The sequence below is a fragment of the Erythrolamprus reginae genome, chromosome 3 (assembly GCF_031021105.1).
Source record: "Erythrolamprus reginae isolate rEryReg1 chromosome 3, rEryReg1.hap1, whole genome shotgun sequence".
Lineage (NCBI taxonomy): Eukaryota > Metazoa > Chordata > Lepidosauria > Squamata > Dipsadidae > Erythrolamprus > Erythrolamprus reginae.
The window spans coordinates 231818221-231839441 of NC_091952.1; the positions used below are offsets into that span (position 1 = coordinate 231818221).

General features: G+C 40.1%; 1 protein-coding gene across 1 annotated transcript in view; it reads left to right on the forward strand.

Annotated features, from left to right (window-relative positions):
• Window positions 1-21221, forward strand: part of ZFPM2 (zinc finger protein, FOG family member 2) — a 431256-nt gene that overhangs the window by 186266 nt on the left and 223769 nt on the right. Inside the window, exon 4 of the mRNA XM_070748207.1 lies at window positions 4661-4779. Coding sequence (XP_070604308.1) covers window positions 4661-4779 — 119 coding nt within the window. The remainder of the gene's footprint in view (window positions 1-4660; window positions 4780-21221) is intronic.

Below are 21221 nucleotides of genomic sequence, written 5' to 3' on the forward strand. Positions count from 1 at the left end.
AAGTTTTGCTGTTTGAAAAGAATAGCATTGTCCTATGCAACTGGGGATTTTGGTGGATGTTTGCTTATCATTGAATAATCTGCCCTAACTTTGTCATTCTTAATCCATTAAAAGCCAGGCCTGCTTGTAAATCCACAGGTATAGATAAGGAGTCACTGTTTGACTGAGTCTGAACCCTTTTCAGATGAAAAATGTCAGTGGCAGAAAGGGAGACTGAATTATTTTTAAAAGGGTTTTCAAAGATTCTCATGATTCCTCTGCTATCAGTTTAATTTGACATGTCCATAGACATCCTTCCTTTTTAATGGTTAAAAACAGGCAAAACTGCTGTTTCCATGTTTATCTAAAACAAAAGCAAAAAACATACTGTATGTGTTAATGTACACATATTTCTCCATAGATTGAACAGAAAAAGGGATACTTTCCAAAAATTACCCGTCAGCCGCCAATGAAAAAGTATGGTCCTTTTTGCTATTTTGCAAGGACGATGGTGTTAGGGGAGAAGAAAGAACACAATTTCAGTGATGCCATGGTAGGAATAGAAGATATTCAGTTTGAATTTTTATAGATAGCCTGTTTGCATCTTATGAACCAGATTTCAGAATATTGCCATAGGTTTCTTTGCAAGTAAAAACATGTAAAACATAGTAATACATTAAATATTATTTCATACAGAAATGCATATGCCAATTGCAAAAATGCTCATAAAAATGTATATATAATCACCCTCATCACCTCGAGGTTCGATTACTGCAACGTTCTCTACATGGGGCTACCTTTGAAAAGTGTTCGGAAACTTCAGATCGTGCAGAACGCAGCCGCGAGAGCCATTGTGGGGCTTCCAAGATTCGTCCACGATTCTTCAATACTCTGTGGCTTGCATTGGCTGCTGATCAGTTTCCGGTCACAATTCAAAGTGTTGGTCATGACCTTTAAAGCCCTACATGGCATTGGACCAGAGTACCTCCGGAATCGCCTGCTACTGCATGAATCCCAGCGACCGATAAGGTCCCACAGAGTTGGCCTTCTCCGGGTCCCGTCGACTAAACAATGTCGTTTGGCAGGCCCCAGGGGAAGAGCCTTCTCTCTGGCGGCCCCGGCCCTCAACTCCCCCCGGAGATTAGAACTGCCCCCACCTTCCCTGTCTTTCGTAAACTACTCAAGACTCACTTATACCGCCAGGCATGGGGGAGTTGAGACACCCATCATTCCCCCAGGCTTTTTTATACTTTGTTTTATGTTTGGTATGAATGTGCTGTTTGTTTTTTTTAAAAAAATAATGATAGGGTTTTATATGTTTTTTAATATTAGATTTGTTCCACTATTATATTTATTACTGTTGTGAGCCGCCCCGAGTCTTCGGAGAGGGGCGGCGTACAAATCTAATAAATAATAATAATAAATAATATAAGGAAAATCTTACACGAGAATACATACAAAGGCTATCTTTCTTTTTGTCAGATTTGTAACAACAATAACAACAACAACAACAACAACAAAAGAGTTGGAAGGGACCTTAGAGGTCTTCTAGTTCAACCCCCTGCTTAGGCAGGGAACCCTACACTATTTCAGACAGATGGCTATCCAATATCTTCTTAAAAACTTCCAGTGTTGAAGCATTCACAACTTCTGGAGGCAAGCTTTTAGATTGATACAGGAATGGAATGAAAGAAACTTACCCTCAGGATGGCTGTACAAAACAAAATTGAAAAGATTTGCCATCTTACATCTAGGCCAGAGTTTCCTGGCCTCTATCCAATTAACTGATTAATTGAGAGCAATACAGCAAAATATGACTCAAATGGAAGGAAAGGGGAAGAAAAGTCCCACTGTGCAGAATTGACAGGCAGTGAAAATACCAATAGAGAGTTGAAAGATGAGAAGTGAGAAAACAGGATTGAGTCATTCTGCAGTTATTTAATGAACGGTGGAAGCTGGTAAAAATGTTACCAGCATTTAGTAGTGTTTCTCAACTTTGGGAGCTTGGAGATGGGTGGAATTCAACTCCCAGAATTCCCCAGCCAGCCAAAACAAAAGTCTAAATCAGTCCTTTTGAAATGTTTGTATTAGTTTATAATATAGCCTACAAAGAAAATACAATAGGATACAGTAGGGCAGAGGTCCCCAAACTTTTTACACAGGGGGCCAGTTCACTGTCCCTCGGACTGTTGGAGGGCCGGACTATAAAAAAAAACTATGAACAAATTCCTATGCACACTACACATACCTTGTTTTAAAGTAAAAAATAAAATTCATATATGAAATTCATAATGGTTAATAAATTAGAAATATAATTGGTGTTGCACTTTTTGAAGGAACATTAAGGAGGAAATTTAATTTAAAAAAATGAATGTAACTGGATGACAAAATTAGAAAAAAAACCCTTTGCAACCTTTTTGATATTAGTTACTAACAAAATACTGCATTTTATTCACGGAAAATTAGATGGTACACTGTGTTGTTTGAATGTGTGTTGAGAGAAAAATTTAAAAAAATTACCCCCCCCAAAACAGACCTTCCTTCCTCTGTCCCTCCATTTCATTCGTCCTTCCTTCCTTTCTTCCTTGTTCCCTCCATTTCTCCTTCCTTCCTTCCCTCCTTCATTCCTCTCCACTTCTCCCTCCCTCCCTCCCTCTCTTTCCTTTTTCTTTCTTTCTCTCTCTCTTTTCCCTGTGCTCTTGTCACTCACCGGCGGGCCGGATAAATGGCCTCAATGGGCCGCATGTGGCCCACGGGCCATAGTTTGGGGACCACTGCAGTAGGGAAAATAGGAAAGGAGAAAAGGAAGGAAAAAGTGAAGGAAAGGAAAGGGGGAAAGGGAAAAAAAAGGCATTGACTTACAACTCTCTTTGGTGCAGTAGAATAAGGCATTAACTTCAAACCTCAGCCTTTTACTTTTATATAATCATATTAAGTAGCCATTTCTATTACAACAAATCTATCTAATCGATAAAACTCAAAAATCAAAGTTTCATTTTTTTTCCATCTTAAGCACAAAAATTCCAGAAGGTTAAATCACTCCTAAGAAGGCAGATTCCAAAGACATTGCTAATAAAACTGCTTGGACTTTTCTGACTCACAACTATATCCTCCTCTACCCTTCAAAAATTAAATAAAGAAACCCACCATATGGTATCAGTTTTTAATATTAGATTATACATAGGTAAAAATGAATACGTCTAGCTGTTACTTACCCTTTGTGTGGGTTTTACAGTTGTTTGTTTCACGAGTCGTGAGTTTTAGAATCATGTTGGTGATTGACGTAAGAATGTTAGCATGTTTGCTGATTTATAATATCTTGCTGTCATGGTTTCAGCCAGTACCTTTATGACTATAGTATATTGCCATATAATTTGCATATAGCCACATGATTGCATAAAATGCAATGAGATTAAATATGAGGAATATGATACGTTTGATCAACAGAAATTTACACAGTGAGGATTACTGTAAGGAGAGAAAATATTTTCTGAACAACTCAAGATCAATAACTTTGCCAGCAAGAATAAACAGTGATAATCCAGTCCTTACCCCATTTGTATGTGAGTAAGTGTTATAGGTTTCTGTACATGCTTGTGACATTGACCCACAGGAAGATGGGTTGGAGCTTGGGATCCATGCGTTTTGCAATGACAGCCATCTTGTTTTGGCCTAGTCTCCATGAAAATAACAGTGTACAGTGATCCCCCGATTATCGCGAGGGTTCCGTTCCAAGACCCCTCGCAATAATCGATAATTCGGGATGTAGTGGTGCGGAAGTAAAAACACCATCTGCGCATGCGCGCCCCTTTTTCCATGGCCGCACATGCACAGATGGTGGAGTTTGCGTGTGGGCGGCGGGGAAGACCGGGGAAGGTTCCTTCGGCCGCCCAACAGCTGATCTGCTCCGCAGCGCGGCAGCAGAGAGGAGCTGAAGATGGGGTTTCCCCGTTGCCCAGGCAATGGGGAAACCCCATCTTCGGCTCCTCGCTGCTGCCGCGCTGCGGAGCAGATCAGCTCTTGGGCGGCCGAAGGAACCTTCCCCGGTCTTCCCGCCGCCCAGGCAAAGGGGAAACTCCAAGATCGCTTGCCGCTTGCCCGTTCGCCCGCCCGCCTGCTCGCTTGCCGCTTGCCCGTTCGCCCGCCCGCCTGCTCGCTTGCCGCTTGCCCGTTCGCCCGCCCGCCTGCTCGCTTGCCGCTTGCCCGTTCGCCCGCCCGCCTGCTCGCTTGCCCGTTCGCCCGCCCGCCTGCTCGCTTGCCCGTTCGCCCGCCCGCCTGCTCGCTTGCCGCTTGCCCGTTCGCCCGCCCGCCTGCTCGCTTGCCGCTTGCCTGTCACCCGCTCGCCCGGCTGCTCGCTTGCCGCTCGAGAGCAAGAGGGGGAGAGATAGAGAAAGAGAGAGAAGGAAAGAAAGAGATGAGAGAGGGAGGAAGAGAGTGTGATAGAGGAAGAAGCAAGATAGAGAAAGAGAGAGAGAAAGAAAGATGAGAAAGGAAGGGAGTGACGTCATCAGGTGGAAAAATCGTGATATAGCGATTCGCAATGATCGGGATCGCGAAACTCGGGGGATCACTGTATACACAATTTTATTGAAACAAATAACATCTACATGTTGGCTGATTAGGAATGGAGAGATTGTAGTAGGCTAGTGCGGTAAACTCTCTTATTTTCTTTGCTTCTTAGGGGAATTGGAAATGTTCCAGAGGGATGGAGAACGCAAGATCCAGAGTCGGCAACAGCTGCCGGTGGGGACAACATGGGGGCCCTTTGCTGGAAAAATGGACTTGAATAACAACACACTGGTAGGTTAAGCAGCACTGCACCAATGTTGAAGCTTTGTTTGTTGTTTATTAGCATAAATAACTAATGACATTTGTCTTATTTTCTCTTAGTCTTCAGAAAAAGGCAATGTCCTTTTGGTCTGCTTTTAATTGTTAGTGGAGATTAACAATAGTAATTGTGAATTTCAATCTGTGTTTTTAATACCTTCTACATGGCTTTTGTTTTTAAAAAAATTTTGCTAGCTCCCTTGAATGTTGGCTGGAATAGAAAAGCAATTGTTAGCTAAACAAATAACAATAGGTGGCCCTCAATTTACCAACACAATTGGGACCAGATCTTATGTGGCTAAATGGAGAGGTTGTAAGTGAATCAAATCCAATTTTATGATCTTTTTGCTATAGGTGTTCAGTGAATCACAAACCTGGATCCCCCTTGATCATGTGACCTCTGAACTCTGCAACCATTGTAAATAAATGCCAGTTGCTCTAATGTTGATCACATGACCCTGAGGGTGCTTTGATGGTCATAATTGGGAGGACTGGCTTTAATTCACATTTTCAGCACTGTTATAACCTCAAACAGATGTTAAATGCCTGTACATTGAGGAAAACATGTAGCCCTTTAGCTTGTGATACTTAGCTCTCCTTTCTGTACACATTTTTAATAATTGTTTTGAATCTGTGAGGACAAAATACAATAATGACTGTAGGTAAACTTAAATTAAAATAACAGCCTGTTCTAGATGAGCGTGTACCTTCTTTCAAATGCCACTTCATAGCTTGAGAGTCTTTGTGGTCCTAGGTATGTTATTTGATCAAAGCTGTCAAATGCCTGGCCCATGGCTGCCTTTATCATGCACTAATCATGCCCACACCCTGTTTTTAACAAAGCAGAAAAAAGTCCCAATATGTCACATGCCACCGTGACAATGTGAGTTTGACATCCCTGTATTAGGCATAAGATGCTTAGTTTCCATAGTTTTTTCTGGAACTTCATCTATTTTTATTCCTACATTCTTATTCCTACAATTTAATAGATTCTGCTGCTGGAATCTTTTGGCAAAATTGCTGGATCCTATGATTATTTTTATTGGAACAATTTCATTTTGAATATGATATTTATTAAGAAAGATATACTGTTTAAAAAAAATAAAGGGAACACTCAAATAACACATCCTAGATCTGAATGAATGAAATATTGAATACTTTGTTCTGTACAAAGTTGAATGTGCACAACAGCATGTGAAATTGATTGTCAATCAGTGTTGCTTCCTAAGTGGACAGTTTGATTTCACAGGAGTTTGATTTACTTGGAGTCATGTTGTGTAGTTGGAGTTATATTGTGTTGTTTATGTGTTCCCTTTATTTATTTATTTTTTGAGCAGTGTATATAGGTTCAGGTTACTATTTTTGAGACTTGGAATCATTCTTATAAAACACAAAATATACGATGATAATAAAAATATATTTAATTGTGAAATGTATTTATCTCAAACAAAGAGTGTACTTCATTACTAATGTTCAATCTGTTAATGGGCAAATATACTCAAGTCAGAGGTTGTTACTGTTCTTCAGAATTATGAATCTTATATTTACCGTACAACCTTGACTTAAGTTCTTGGTTAGTTTAAAATCTCATGAAAACTACAAATGTTTTTACATGTGGCCTTTCAAAGGGACATATATAAATAATAAATACTGTGATATTATTAAGAATATTGTATGCATCTCCCAGCTTTTATTTCTCCAATCCCATATTCCCCAATGCAGCACAATATGCTTTTTACTAATTGGCTATTTTTACATTTCATAAATCTATTACAATAGCTTTGTTTGGGAGATGGGAGGGTGTGTGGAGTGAAAAGTCCAGCTGAGCAGGATTCTGTGATGATTATCATTGATTCCTCTTTCTCCTGTCATTGAAGTTTGTTGATAAAATGTTCTTTAGTACACATTTGATTTTTAGGAATAGTTTGACTTCATACTCACTGCAATGTTGTACCTTGCCTAGAGGACAATAGAATTAAGGCGCTGACAATAGCAACCATTTTCATAGATTATTTAGCAATGCAGACTTCTTCTCCTGCTTTAAAAATTGTCTCTATATTGGTTATACATAAAAAGCATCTTTCCATAAAGAGGAATGGCAAGAAAACCTAACAGTAGTTTAACTAATACATGTTCCCTGCCCTTTCAAGACACAAATAGGCTGTTAGAAAGTGTTAAAAATAGGTGTAACTTTCAAAGTTTTATTTAGGGAAATATTTGTCCAAATATTTAATACCACAGCTTTTGTCTGTTGGAGTATACTGTATTTCCAAAATATAAATATCTAGGAATATACTACATGTGTTAAATAGAATGAAGAACCCTAGTCTCAGAATTTTACAATGAGATTGAGAGCTGTTTAACAATTCACCAAGTGGCCAAATATGATAGTCGTAATAACCATTTTGGTGAAAGAAGTACCATAATTATAAAAAAATGCTATGCAATTTTTCAACCCTGGTAGTAAGCATTTAATAAGTGGGATGGTGGTCTGGTGACGAAGACATCCATCTCCCACTCAGAAAGTTGAGAGTTCAATACTAGGTAGTGGCAGATGTTTCTCTCCTAAGGTGGGAAGAAAAAAATATTCACTATGGTGTCAGGAAGGGCATCTGGCCAGTAAATGCTTATCTTCATTTTGTCACCCCGACTTTACCTTGAAATATAGATCGAATAAAGGGAGTAGTAAACATGATCCATAGGGCTTTGGGACATCTCAAAATTTGCTGTCCTTTATTGAAGAATTTGATACTGAACAAGGTGGTTGCAATTTAGCATGTTTTCATTGTACAGAAATCATTTAAGTTTTCCCTTACTCGGTCTTTAATAAAATTTAAACACTGTGTACCTCCGTAAATTGGTTTATATTCTTAGAAGTATTACATGCCTGAGTTTAAATGAGTGGTGGTTGGCTCTGGGGAGCCAACAGATTAATTAATTCAGCGCAGTAATTAATTGAGTAAGTGTGCCAGATGTCAAACACTCTTTGGATGTTTCATATTTCTATCTTGAATTATATTAACAATGTACATCTCAAAATACTGATAGGTTGGTTATGTTGAATAAACGGATAGAGAAGTGTCATTTATTGCTGCAACAACGGTAAAAGATACTTGTTTAAATGTAGCTAGGATAGGTGAAGAATTATGAATGGAGTTAGCCAAAGGACCCGACTCTATTAACCTAAACAGAACTTGCTAACATGAGGTCATGAAATAGAAGCTTTAGCAGATGAACTAAGGAGGCGGCATGCCAAATGTTGATGATTCATAAACTAGGCATGATCTACACGTACATAATAACAGTGCTGAAACCAAAGTGTCAAAGAATTGACATCATTGCTTTGATCGCTTGTCATAAAAACCTCTACAATCCTTTCTTCCTCCACAAAATTAATACTCTGATTCTGCATAATAGAAAGGTTTTGTCTCATGGTGCTTCATAATGCTTTTATTTTTAGCCAACTGGTTTTTTTTTCTGAATAGGCTTTATGAACATTTTTAGCTAACAGTGGTAGAATTGAGATGTGCATTACAATTGTTGGACATTATATGGTCATTTATTTTAGAGGCTAAAACGACATGTGGACTGGAGTGATTTTGTGGTTGGAGTGCAGAATGAGGAATGAGGACAACTGATTTTCTAACCTTATTATTGAGCTTAGGCCAAGAGTCATTATTCCATAGATTTATCTATTTTGCAGAATTTTTGTGCAGATACGATAAAATGGAGGGCAAGAGAAGAAGAAAGGATTGTAAACTGCCCTCAGTATTTTACGAATGTTATCTTTGAATATAGTAGGGTTTTGAAGGGCAATACTAAAGGCCATCATTTCATTTTTGAACTGTACAGATTGCAGGACAGGACGAGATCAGTTCTGTTTTAGAAGGTTTTGCTGTCAAACAGTTTGAAAGGTTTTTGTTGATGTCCTCTGATATAATAAATCAGAGGTCTTCGAACTTGGCAACTTTAAGACTTGTAGATTTCAACTCCCAGAATTCTCTGGGCAGCATAGAATTCTGGGAGTTGAAGTCGACAAGTCTTAAAGTTGCCAAGTTTGGGGTCCCCTGCAATAAATGATGGATATCTCCATCTTCTTCACTTTCTTCATCTTCTTTAAAATGAAGCACCTAAAAGGAATAATAAAAGTCTGATACTTATTTTCATTTATTTTTATTTTGGTCTTTGAAAAGCAAATCCTTTCTCTTTTTTTCTTCTTTCTTTCTTTTTTTTCTTTGAATGTTTTGTTTGTTTTGACTGTTTTTATATGTAGAAATTTAATAAAGATTATTTTTTTTAAAAAAAAAAAATCTCTATCCCAAATGCCATGTTCTCTAGAGGAACTCCTGAACCACATTGAGAAAGGCTACTCTAGAGGAACACTGCAGCGAACACAACAAAGAACTCCTTTACCATGAACAGAGTTTTTTGTGAATTGAAGTTTCTCTTATCTTGATTTGAAGCTATCGGAAGTAATTGAAGCCACAGCGGATTGCAAAATTGTATTGTTAGACCTCCTATACTAGATTTGTTTTTATATAGTGCCGAAATAAAGGATGAGGTATACTGGAAGAATGTGGGAGGACCAGTGTTTATTTTGTTGTCAGGGTAGTGGAACAATTAGGATCACTTGTTCCAGTGATTGAGTAACTCCATTGAAGATGGATAAGGTGATGATTTTTATTGCTGTATTATGGAAACAGCTGGTTTTAAAAGGGGAAGTCTGCATTGGCATCCTTCAATCTCGAAAGACCATGGTATCATGCTCTGGATTCCCCAGAGCATGAAGCCTGGATAGGTTAGTATTGATTTTATTTTATTTTATTGGATTTGTATGCCGCCCCTCTACGTAGACTCAGGGCGGCTAACAACAGTAGTAAACAGCATATGACAATCCAATATAAACAGTTAAAAGCCCCTATTGTAAAACCAACATACATACAGACATACCATGCATAAAATTGTAAAGGCCTAGGGGGAAAGAGTATCTCAATTCCCCCATGCCTGGCGGCAGAGGTGGGTTTTAAGAAGCTTACGAAAGGCAAGGAGGGTGGGAGCAATTCTAATCTATGGGGGGAGTTGGTTCCAGAGGGTCGGGGCCGCCACAGAGAAGGCTCTTCCCCTGGGTCCCGCCAAGCGACATTGTTTAGTTGGCAGGACCCGGAGAAGACCCACTCTGTGGGACCTAACTGGTCGCTGGGATTCGTGCAGCAGAAGGCGGTCCCTGAGATATTCTGGTCCGGTGCCATGAAGGGCTTTATAGGTCATAACCAACACTTTGAATTGTGACAGGAAACTGATCGGCAGACTGCAGAGTGTTGGTGTAACATGGGCATATTTGGGAAAGCCCATGATTGCTCATGCAGCTGCATTCTGCACGACCTGAAGTTTCCGAACACTTTTCAAGGGTAGCCCCATGTAGAGAGCGTTGCAGTAGTCGAGCCTCGAGGTGATGAGGACATGAGTATGGAGGATAGACTGTTACCCAAGCAGCAGATCCCCCCTCTCCACGTCTCTGAAATATTCCAATGGAATGGCAAAGGCCAATACAATTGGTTGTAGCTACATCGCAGGAGTTATCAGAACGTGGCTTTACACAGTCACGAATTGCTTCCGGGACTCCGGCTCCAGATTTTGGCTAAAGGTTTACTTCTGAAGGTTTTTCCAATGATGGATATAGCCACAAGGCAATGGAGGTTTGAAGTCAGAGTTGCCCTACTCTGTGCTCTTAGTTTACCACCTTGCTTGCAGAAACTGCCTTCATGACCATTGACTTATTCTACTAGGTTTCATTCGCTCAGTCCTACATGCTCGGAATAGATAAATCCCTATCTTGCCAAAGGTCAATGACCCATTGGGTACTGTCAGCCTGGTTTGGCCAGCCTGTTGAAGCTGTTGCCCAGGGTGTGGCCCCTGAGCCTGCTGCAGCTACTAGGAGCTACAGGTGAGAGTTGAGTGACAGGTGGGGACCAAAGGTGAACGAGCTGCCCTAAATGAGCTGCTATAAAAGGACATGACATTTTCTACACCAAAGGGGCTAGCCCTCCCTGACCACCCCATGCATCCCAAGGGGAAGTCTAATAATGTGATTAATATAACGTGGTATACAAGTCCTAGTGCTATTGCTATTATTTGTGTTTCCAAATTATTTGCAGTTGTGGTTAGCTCTGGCCCAGCTCCTGCCCCAAGAACTGTGGATGTGGAGGAGACATCCACATGCTGCAGGCCTGCTGATGAAGGCTCCTCTGACCAAGAAGGCATGAGTGACAGGGAGGAGGAGAGTGTGGCAGACAGCTCAGAGGGAGATCAATTATCTCTCTCCTCCTTGGATTCAGAACAAGAGTTAATGATACAGCCACGCATGCGGAGAGTGATGCACAGGCAACAACAACTGAAAGATTATTATCAAAGAAAATGAGGCCACCTGTGGTTGGGTAGGGCTGTGGTAATTAGTGAGGCTGGTATAAATAGCAGCCTGTGGGTTTGGCCATTGTGGAGGATTATCTGATCTATGTGTTTCGTGACTGCTTTACTGACTTTGACTTTTTGTGTGCTGATTTTTCCCGCCTTTGAAACTAAACCAGAGGAAAGAGTGTTTCATTTTGTGAAAGAAGAAGGACTGTGAATTGCCTCACAGTTGCAAGCTAAGTATCACAGAACTGATAAGGGAATTGTACAAATTACCAGTTTAGTTGGAGATGAGTGCTCTTTGCTATACCAAAAGAGGGCTTAATTTAAGTGAATTTTCATTATAAAGAACATTGTTTTGAATTTTCAAACGTGTGTGTGTGTCTGAAATTTGTACCTGTGAATTTTTGGGAGGATTCTACCAGAGAGCCCGACAGAACATTTGCAATGTATTATTACTTCATATGGTGTTCTCCCCCCTCATTTTGTTTAATAGCAACAACATTTATATACTGCTTCACAGTGCTTTACAGCCCTCTCTTAAGCGGTTTACAGAGTCAGCCTATTGACCCCAACAATTTGTGTCCTTATTTTACCCACCTCGGAAGGATGGAAGGCTGAGTCAACCTTGGGCTTGGTGAGATTCGATCTGCCAAACTGCTGGCAGCCACTGATCAGCAGAAGTAGCCTGTAGTACTGGATTCTAACCACCGTGCCATGGTGGCTCTTTAATAATTTCTGCACCTCAAATTTTCAAGATTATTTATTTATTTATTGAACCTATTTTTCACCAGTCTTTCAACAAAATGACTGTGGGCCTCTTACAACAATTAAAAACATTAAAATCCCAACAAACAAATACTGTATCTTTAAAAAATAAGAACTTTGGTTGGCAGTACTGCCTACCAAGAAATTTAACTGACTCGGTGACTATTCCTTGCAGGTGGAGGACTGATTGCTTCAAGTATACATCTTCCAACCAGGCCAAGCTATGCTTTTGCTATGATTTCCCAAGACATATGCTGATTTATTTTACAAACAAATAACAAGACTATATTGGATTAATACTAGTAAGGGGAAATTGGAAATAAAAATTAATAGTTTTGTAGCCCGGAATTATTAGTTAACTGCATCAACCTGAACATTTCACATATGAATTTAACAGGCATATTAACAGAGTTGTAAGGGACCTTGCAGGTCATCTAGTCCAACCCCCTGCCCAAGGAGAAGACCCTACATATGCTTCTACCTAGGATTGAACTCACAACCTCCTGATTGTGAGGAAAGAGCTCCACCTCTAGGCCACAGCAGATGGGGTTAATTATATCTGGGATGAGTTACTTCATGGGTGAAACCTTCCACAATTTATTCATTTATTTATTGGATTTGTATGCCGCCCCTCTCCGTAGACTCGGGGCGGCTAACAACAGTAATAAAAACAGCATGTAAATCCAATACTAAAACACCTAAAAAGCCCTTATTGTAAAACCAAACATCCATACAAACAAACATACCATGCATAAATTGTAAAGGCCTAGGGGGAAAGAATATCTCAGTTCCCCCATGCCTGACGGCAGAGGTGGGTTTTAAGGAGCTTACAAAAGGCGAGTAGGGTGGGGGCAATTCTAATCTCCGGGGTGAGTTGGTTCCAGAGGGCCGGGGCCGCCACAGAGAAGGCTTTTCCCCTGGGCCCCTCCAAACGACATTGTTTTGTTGACAGGACCAGGACAAGGCCTACTCTGTGAGACCAATCCTTGAAATACCTGCCAAGTGGTTGAGTAGATGTCTGTAAAAAGATATTCCCGAAGTTGAAATGTTGAATTCAATCATATGGTTGTGGATGCCTCTTTATTTATTTTATTTTTTTTTTGCCTTTTTTAAAATCCATCCCACAACAGCCCTGGCAAGTGTCCTCTTTTCCCTTCTTTTCAAAAGCTCCTATTTCTATCCCACAATTCTGTTATCACATACACAATAAACTCATCATCATCATGTGTCCAGAGCTCCATGGAAGCGAGCTAAGAAAAACATTATCAAGTACAAACACAGCAAAAGGAAATCTCCTTCCTCTGTGCTCCTTTCTTCAGATGTTTAAAAAAATAAAGGGGGGGGATGAAACTTTTCAGACTGAAGCTGATAGTTCTAAGAGGAGAAGGAGCAAAGAATATAGAGCGCATGATGAAAGTCAACTGTTGTTGGTGCCATGACTTCATTAATCAAGTGGAGGCATTCTGAAAAATGGTTTTCTTGGGCCACAGCCATCTATTTTTTGGTGTTAATCTATGCCCTGTGGCAGGGTTCTCTGAAATGAAACAATGAGTAGTTGTATCATGCCCTCTTCCCCTCGCTGTTGTCCCTGTCAGAAAGAAAAGAGGATGAATCAGGTCTGTATCAGCCCGATAAGGCGAAGAGGATTCCAATGCCTGGGATGAAAATCTATCGGAGTAAATATGTGCTGTTTGGGTCTGGCAAACTGGTGGGGTGAATACAGCAGGACCCTTTCAATGGAATTTAAAGCTCTTATCCTAATGAAATATACAGCTCAAAAAAATAAAGGGAAGACTCAAATAACACATCCTAGATCTGAATGAATGCAGTATTCTCATTGAATACTTTGTTCTTTACGAAGTTGAATGTGCACAACAGCGCGTGAAATTGATTGTCAATCAGCGTTGCTTCCTAAGTGGACAGTTTGATTTCACAAAAGTTTGGTTTACTTGGAGTTATATTGTGTTGTTTAAGTGTTCCCTTTATTTTGTGAGCAGTGTAGTTTGTTGAGAAAGTGCTGGGAAACACTCAAGTTTCCAAAGTTCAGAATGCAACTCAGATATTTACTAAGTCTGAGTAAAGTCAAGGCTAAAATCCATTAGCTACCCAGGGACAGACAGTTGTCTAACTTTTATGCTTGAAAAATTAGAGGTGTTTTTTTAGGGTGGATGGATGTTACTTCTTAATTGTTTTTAACTGTATGTAAGGTTTGTATTATGTGTTGTTTTGAATAATTTAATATGCATGTATTGGACTCCCTTGACAATTTTTGGTCAAGATTTTTGGATGGTATGCATACTATACTGCTGTAAGAAGGATATAAGCTGAAACAAAATTGTTAGCCTTTATCCTGCCTCTGTTGTGCATGTATCTTTATTTCAGATTTGCTCTACATGCTATTTGTTATAAAAACTGGTTTACCAGTAATGCCCTACCGGTCATATTTCAATGGTACGGAGTGCAAATTTGAATACGGAGTTGACAGTAAATAAGATAAGTAAATAAGATAAAAACCAGTATCGTCTTAGCTTCTTGAAGAAATTGCAAATATAAAGGTAACCTGAAAAATCAAGAATACATGGCATATATTGTGGAATAAATCTCATTGTATTCAATGCAACTTGCCTATAAATAGAATTATAGGATTGGATTTTGGAGGTCTTGTAATCAGATCTAACACTCCTTCTCTAGGCAGGAGACCTCATGCCATCTCAGACAAGTGGTTGTCCAATCTTTTCTTGAAGACCTCCAGCAAAGGAATAGCAACAACTCCAGGAGGCAAGCTGTTGCACTGTTTAATAGTTCTTTCTCTTATTTCAGTTCTCTCAATGAAATTCTTTCTCATTCCAGATTGGATTTCCCTCTGACAAGGTCCTATCCATTGTTTCTTCTCCTACTTTTAGATGTTATGAAGTCCTCTTCCACATAGCAGCCTTTCAAGTATTGGAAGACTGCCCTCAAGGCTTCCCTTAATCTTCTCTTCATTAAGCCTCTTCATTAAGTTGTAGCCTCCAGACCATTTATCATTTATTCTACTTATTTGTTTGTTTGTTTGTTTGTTTGTTCATTCATTCATTCATTCATTCATTCATTCATTCATTCATTCATTCATTCATTCATTCATTCATTCATTCGATTTTTATGCCGCCCTTCTCCTTAGACTCAGGACGGCTTACAACATGTTAGCAATAGCACTTTTTAACAGAGCCAGCATATTGCCCCCACAATATGGGTCCTCATTTTACCCACCTTGGAAGGATGGAAGGCTGAGTCAACCTTGAGCCGGTGATGACTTCCTGCACTCTTCCTGAGCATTTTTTTTTGTATTGTGGCAACTAGAACTGGATGCAATATTCCAAATATGTCCTCACCAGTGTGTTATAGAGCGGTACTATCACTTCACTTGGTCTTGATATTATCCCTGCATTGATTCAACCCAGAACCAGCTCAGGGTTTTTCTTGGCGGTGTGCTGCAGCTAGCTTAAGTGGTGGTCCACCAGAACATCTAGATTGTTCTCATAGGCACTGTTGAGCCAGGTACTATCTATTCCGTACCTGCGCATCTGGTTTTCCTGCCTAGGTGGAGGACCTTACTTTTCTCATCACTGAACTGTATCTTGTTGGATCTGTCCCAATGTCCAAGCCAAAAGCCTTCTGAACCTTGAATTTTTCTTAAACTTAATCATTTGTGGTTGATAAACTAACACAACTAAAGCATTTTTACTTGATGTACTCAAAGGTGAGCCAGTTCTCAGAAACATGATTAACTCTTTGTTTCACTGTAGGAAACAGCTAATTTTAGATGAAAGTGATACAGTGGTACCTCTACCTACAAACGCCTCTACTTACAAACTTTTCTAGATAAGAACCGAGTGTTCAAGTTTTTTTGCCTCTTCTCAAGAACAATTTTCCACTTACAAACCCGAGCCTCCGAAACTGTAACTGGAAAAGGCAAGGAGAAGCCCATGGGGCCTCTCTAGGACTATCCTGAGAGGAAACAGGGCTGGAAAAGGTGGGGAGAAGCCTCTGTGGGGCCTCTCTAGGAATCTCCTGGGAGGAAATAGGGCCGGAAGAGGTGGGGAGAAGCCTCCATGAGGCCTCTCTAGGAATCTCCTGGGAAAGAGGGCCTCCACCCTCCCTATGGTTTCCCCAATCACGCACATTATTTGCTTTTACATTCCTATGGGAAAAAATTGCTTCTTCTTACAAACTTTTCTAGTTAAGAACCTAGTCACAGGACAAATTAAGTTCCTAAGTAGAGATACCACTATATTTGGAATCAGTCTTGCATATCTATAAAACAAATAATTTTATAGCATTAGTTCCTGAATGACATGAATGTTGATATATTCATGTTTAGCACCTTGTTTCGAACAAGTTTTTAACAACGTGATCCCTCCATTAAAAGGATGATATTAATGCCCTCTTAATTAAGCAATATTTATCATCAATCATCATGAAAGTAAATCAGTTTAGCAGTATCAACAAAGTATCTCTCCAGTTGCATCCAGCAATGTGTCTGTTCTTTAGTGCATTGAATATTTGTACTTCAAATAATATTTTACATTCCTGCAGCATTTTTTTTCATTGAACGCTGCATGTTGCATTACAGTTACCCTCTCAAAAGGCAAGCCTCTCCAAACCGATGCAAATGTTTTCAAGGGGAAATTTCTCATTTTTAAAAAGACCTTGCATTTATCTGAATAACACAGTCATTTTGTCATTCACTGCCTATTCAGTCCTACGTTCAGGTTGTAGGTGGTCTATTATAGTAATAACATTAAAACGCAATTCCTTTTTCCCCTAACCCTACAGTACACCCAAAATGCTGAATATCACACAGATTCACATAATTTTCTTTAATGGCAAATTACTTCAAACTTTCATTGTTTCAGGGTTGTTCAGCAGCCTTTTGTTCTTGAGGTGACTGCTGTTCCTTTGTGTAATCTCAGTCCTGGTATTTAATCCAATTAGCCACAGGGACACACACAATCTTTTTTATTTATCTCTGTGACTTCCATTTAATAAGATGTAATGTTATAACATCAACAAACACATAAGGGTTGCCATAACAAATGCCTCCAATTTGAAATAAAACACATTTTCTTCTGTTTCATGCATATAGCCTCCCTCTCTCCGTGTATGTGTGTTTATAGATAAATAGATAGATAAGCCTGATCTTTAGGTGCAATTTCCAAACGTTGTTTAGGTAGATCTAAAATGGCTGATTGATAACTTTTGGCTTCTGTTCTGTCGGGCTCTCTGGTAGACTCCTCCCAACAATTCACAGGTACAAATTTTAGACACACACACGTTTGAAAATTCAAAACAATGTTCTTTATAATGAAAATTCACTTAAACCAAGCCCTCTTTTGGTATAGCAAAGAGCACTGTCTCCAAACCAACTGGTAATTTGTCCAAGTCCCTTATCAGTTTTGTGATACTTAGCTTGCAGCTGTGAGGCAATTCACAGTCCTTCTTCTTTCACAAAGTGAAACATACATTGCTCTGGTTTAGTTTCAAAGCGGGGGAAAATCAGCACACAAAAAGTCAAAATCAGTAAAGCAGTAACGAAACACAACGATCAGATAATCCTCCACAATGGCCAAACCCACAGGCTGCTCTTTATAGCTGCCTCACTAATTACCACAGCCCCACCCAACCACAGGTGGCCTCATTTTCTTTGATAATAATCTCTCAGTTGTTGCTGCTTATGCATCGCTCTCCGCATGCGTGGCTGTATCATTAACTCTTGTTCTGAATCCAAGGAGGAGCTAGATAATTGATCTCCTTCTGAGCTGTCTGCCCCACTCTCCTCCTCCCTGTCACTCATGTCTTCTTGGTCAGAGGAGCCTTCATCAGCAGATTCCACCGGGGGCAAAACAGGCCTGCAGCATGTGGATGTCTCCCCCACATCCACAGTCCTTGGGGTAGGAGCTGGGCCAGAGCTAACCACAACAGCTTCTCCTAAGCAAGTGTAAGAGAGGGCTTGGGCTTGACATAGATAACAGAATAACAGAGTTGGAAGGAACTTTAGAGGTCTTCTAGTCTACCTTCCTGCTCAAGGAGGAAACAGGAGACCCTATACCAGTGTTGGCGAACCTTTTTTCCCTCAGGTGCCAAAAGAACGTGGGTGGGTGCTATTGCACAAGCACGAGTATCCACACCCTTAATTCAATGCCTGGGGAGGGCAAAAAACAGCTTACCCGCCCCTTCCAGAGGCCCTCTGTAGGCTGTAAATGGCCTATTTCCCAACTTCTGGTGGGCCCAGTAGGCTCATGTTTGGCCCTCCCCAGGCTCCAAAGGCTTCCCTGGAGCCAGAGGAGGGTAAAAATGCCCTCCCCATCCACCCAGAGGGTCGCTGGAAGCCAAAAAATGCCCTCCCAGAGCCTCTGTGTAAGCCAAAAATCAGCTGGCCAGCACACACATGCACCTTGGACTAAGCTAGGGCAATAGCTCATGTGCCAGCAGATATGGCTCTATGTGCCACCTGTGGCACCCGTGCCATAGATTCGGCATCATGGCCCTTATACCATTTCAGGCAAATGACTGTCCAGTCTCTTCTTAAAAACCTGCAATGTTGGAGTGTCACGCTGTGGGTTGACAGCCTCCAAAGACATTAAGAAACATCCTGTAGTTAAATGGTTAACTCTGTTAATGTAGCTCCTCCCTCTCTATGATGTAACACTGCTTTGCTCACTTCCTTTCTTACGCAGGAAGAGAAGCTGTAGCCATATTTCTCTTCTTCTTACTTGCTAAGATGTAAGACATGTTTTTATGCCACTCCGGCAATATAATCTTTTTTACTTTTTACAATAAAAGTTAACTTCCTTTTAATAATGAATGCTTGTAGCTTTAATTCCTCGACCTCCGGAAAGCCTCACTTCAGTTCTAACAGGCTGATTTCTCTCAGTGGGACTCTCTTTCCATCATGGAGCACCGACAACAGGAGGCAGGTTGTGCCACTGATTTAATTGTTCTAACTTTCAGGACATTTCTCCTTAGTTCTGGGTTAGTTCTCTCCTTGATTAGTTTCCATCCATTGTTTCTTTTCCTGCCTTCAAGTGTTTTGGAAAATAGGTTGATCTCCTCTTCTTTCTGCCAGCCCCTCAAATTTTGGGACACTGCTATCAAGATTAGAACACATAGCATTTATAACGTTATAGAATTTACTGCTTTATAGCCCTCTCTAAGCAGTTTGCAGAGTCAGCATATATTGTCCCCAACAATCTGGGTCCTTGTTTTACCCACCTCGGAAGGATGGAAGGCTGAGACAACCTTGAGCCTGATGAGATTCGATCTGCCAAACTGTAGGCAGCTGGTGACCATGACTTTAAAATTAGCGGTGCTAATCGTGACTTTAAAATTTACCTGTACATTGACCTAGAAATAATCTTTATCTGCTCACTTATTATTCCTCTGAAGACATTTCTTTTGGGAAACATTTTTTAATATTATTTATAAGCATCACTTCTCCTGTGGTTTCAGCCTCAGATTCAAGGTGTAGAAGCAGCTGGCCTGCATTTTAAGGATACCAAGTGTTTGCTTTTTGATCTAGTGGCAGCACCTACCTCAGGGGAAAAATTCAATCTAGATTCTACCTCCTGACAGGTATGTGGGCCGTGATTAGGAGTCACAAAGAAAAGGAGACATCATGGGTACATGTTAAATGCTGAAATGTTTGTAAAAGAGGTCAGGCATCACAAAAAAATCTACCTCCTCCTGTGACAGGGTTGTCTGCTCTCATGTCTTTAATCCATCAAAGAGCAATACGTAGAGATACATATTTTATGCATACCTATCAAATAACATCCTATCCACTTATAAATCTCGGTAAGGTTGATAAAGTTATAAATACTTTTTTCCTCTTACAGATCTAATAATGAAAGCCGTGTGCAGGATTTTCATGTTGACCTTTACAAATTGCTAAGCATCTCAGCAAAGTTGTGCCTTCTTAACATTCCTAGCGTACTTTGATTCATGCTAGTATTTAGCACTTGTTGAGTGTTAGACGAGATCTGTACTGACAATTCATGTTATCATGTCTACACCAACTCACAAAATGGCATTTGTATGTCAACTGGGCCTCACTTGCAAAAATAGTATAAATATATCCTCTGAAGATTCTATATTCAAGGGCAAGAGGGAGAATGAAAGTGTAAAATGTCATGGAACCCAAGATGGAATGAAATAATATGGTTTTTTAGATTTGTATAAATGTGGTTATGACTTAGATAATGATAAAGTGACCCATTTATTATCAGTACATTCAGAAAAGTTTAACATTTTCCTTAAATAAATAGATAGATAGATGGATGGATGGATGGATGGATGGATGGATGAATAAAAAAATAACAAATTGCTAGTTTTTCAAAATATCAAGATCTATGTCAACTCAACAGAACAAAAGGGAAAAAAATATAATTTATTTCCTAAGGAATTCAAGAATATATTCCTTCTTAAAATGCCACAACTGGCAATATCATGGAATACATGTGAAAAACAAATAGATCTGTTCAGACATAAACTTTGTAGTCCAGAGTGATATATCCATACTTTCTGCTAGACCAATCCCCAATATGGGCTGCTCCAGGTTCTTGAGTGCAAAAACTGATGACATCGGCTCCTCTCAATTGCAGCCTGTTGCAACTTTCCATATCTGTGTTTTTCCAGCCTTGGTTCAGGACTATTCTGCATGCTTCCATCAGTTCAAGGCAAATGGTTTTCAGGACTTCATTCTGTTCTAATAGCAGCCCAGGTTCTGATTCGTTGAGTGCTTGGCATGCCTTATATATACTATTCTCTCCCTCTCCCTCCCTCCTCCCCCCTCTCTCTCTCCCCTACTGCATCCATGCATCCATGCATCCATGCATCCATCCATGCATCCATGCATCCATCCATGCATCCATGCATCCATCCATCCATGCATCCATCCATCCATCCATCCATCCATCCATCCATCCATCCATCCATCCATCCATCCATCCATCCATCCATCCATCCATCTATCTATCTATCTATCTATCTATCTATCTAATCTTTTAATAAGCCCATGAAGACTTTGACCTCTAAAAGCTCATAGTCTTCAACTATAAATCTTGCAATGGGGCACTTTCAATTCCTGGCCAGGTTGAATGAAATACGTTCTCCTTGATTTCCCACCTTCTCATCCACTGTGCTGAAAATCTTCCCTAGCTTTAAAAAAAATATATTGAAAAACATATTTAAGTTGAAACATA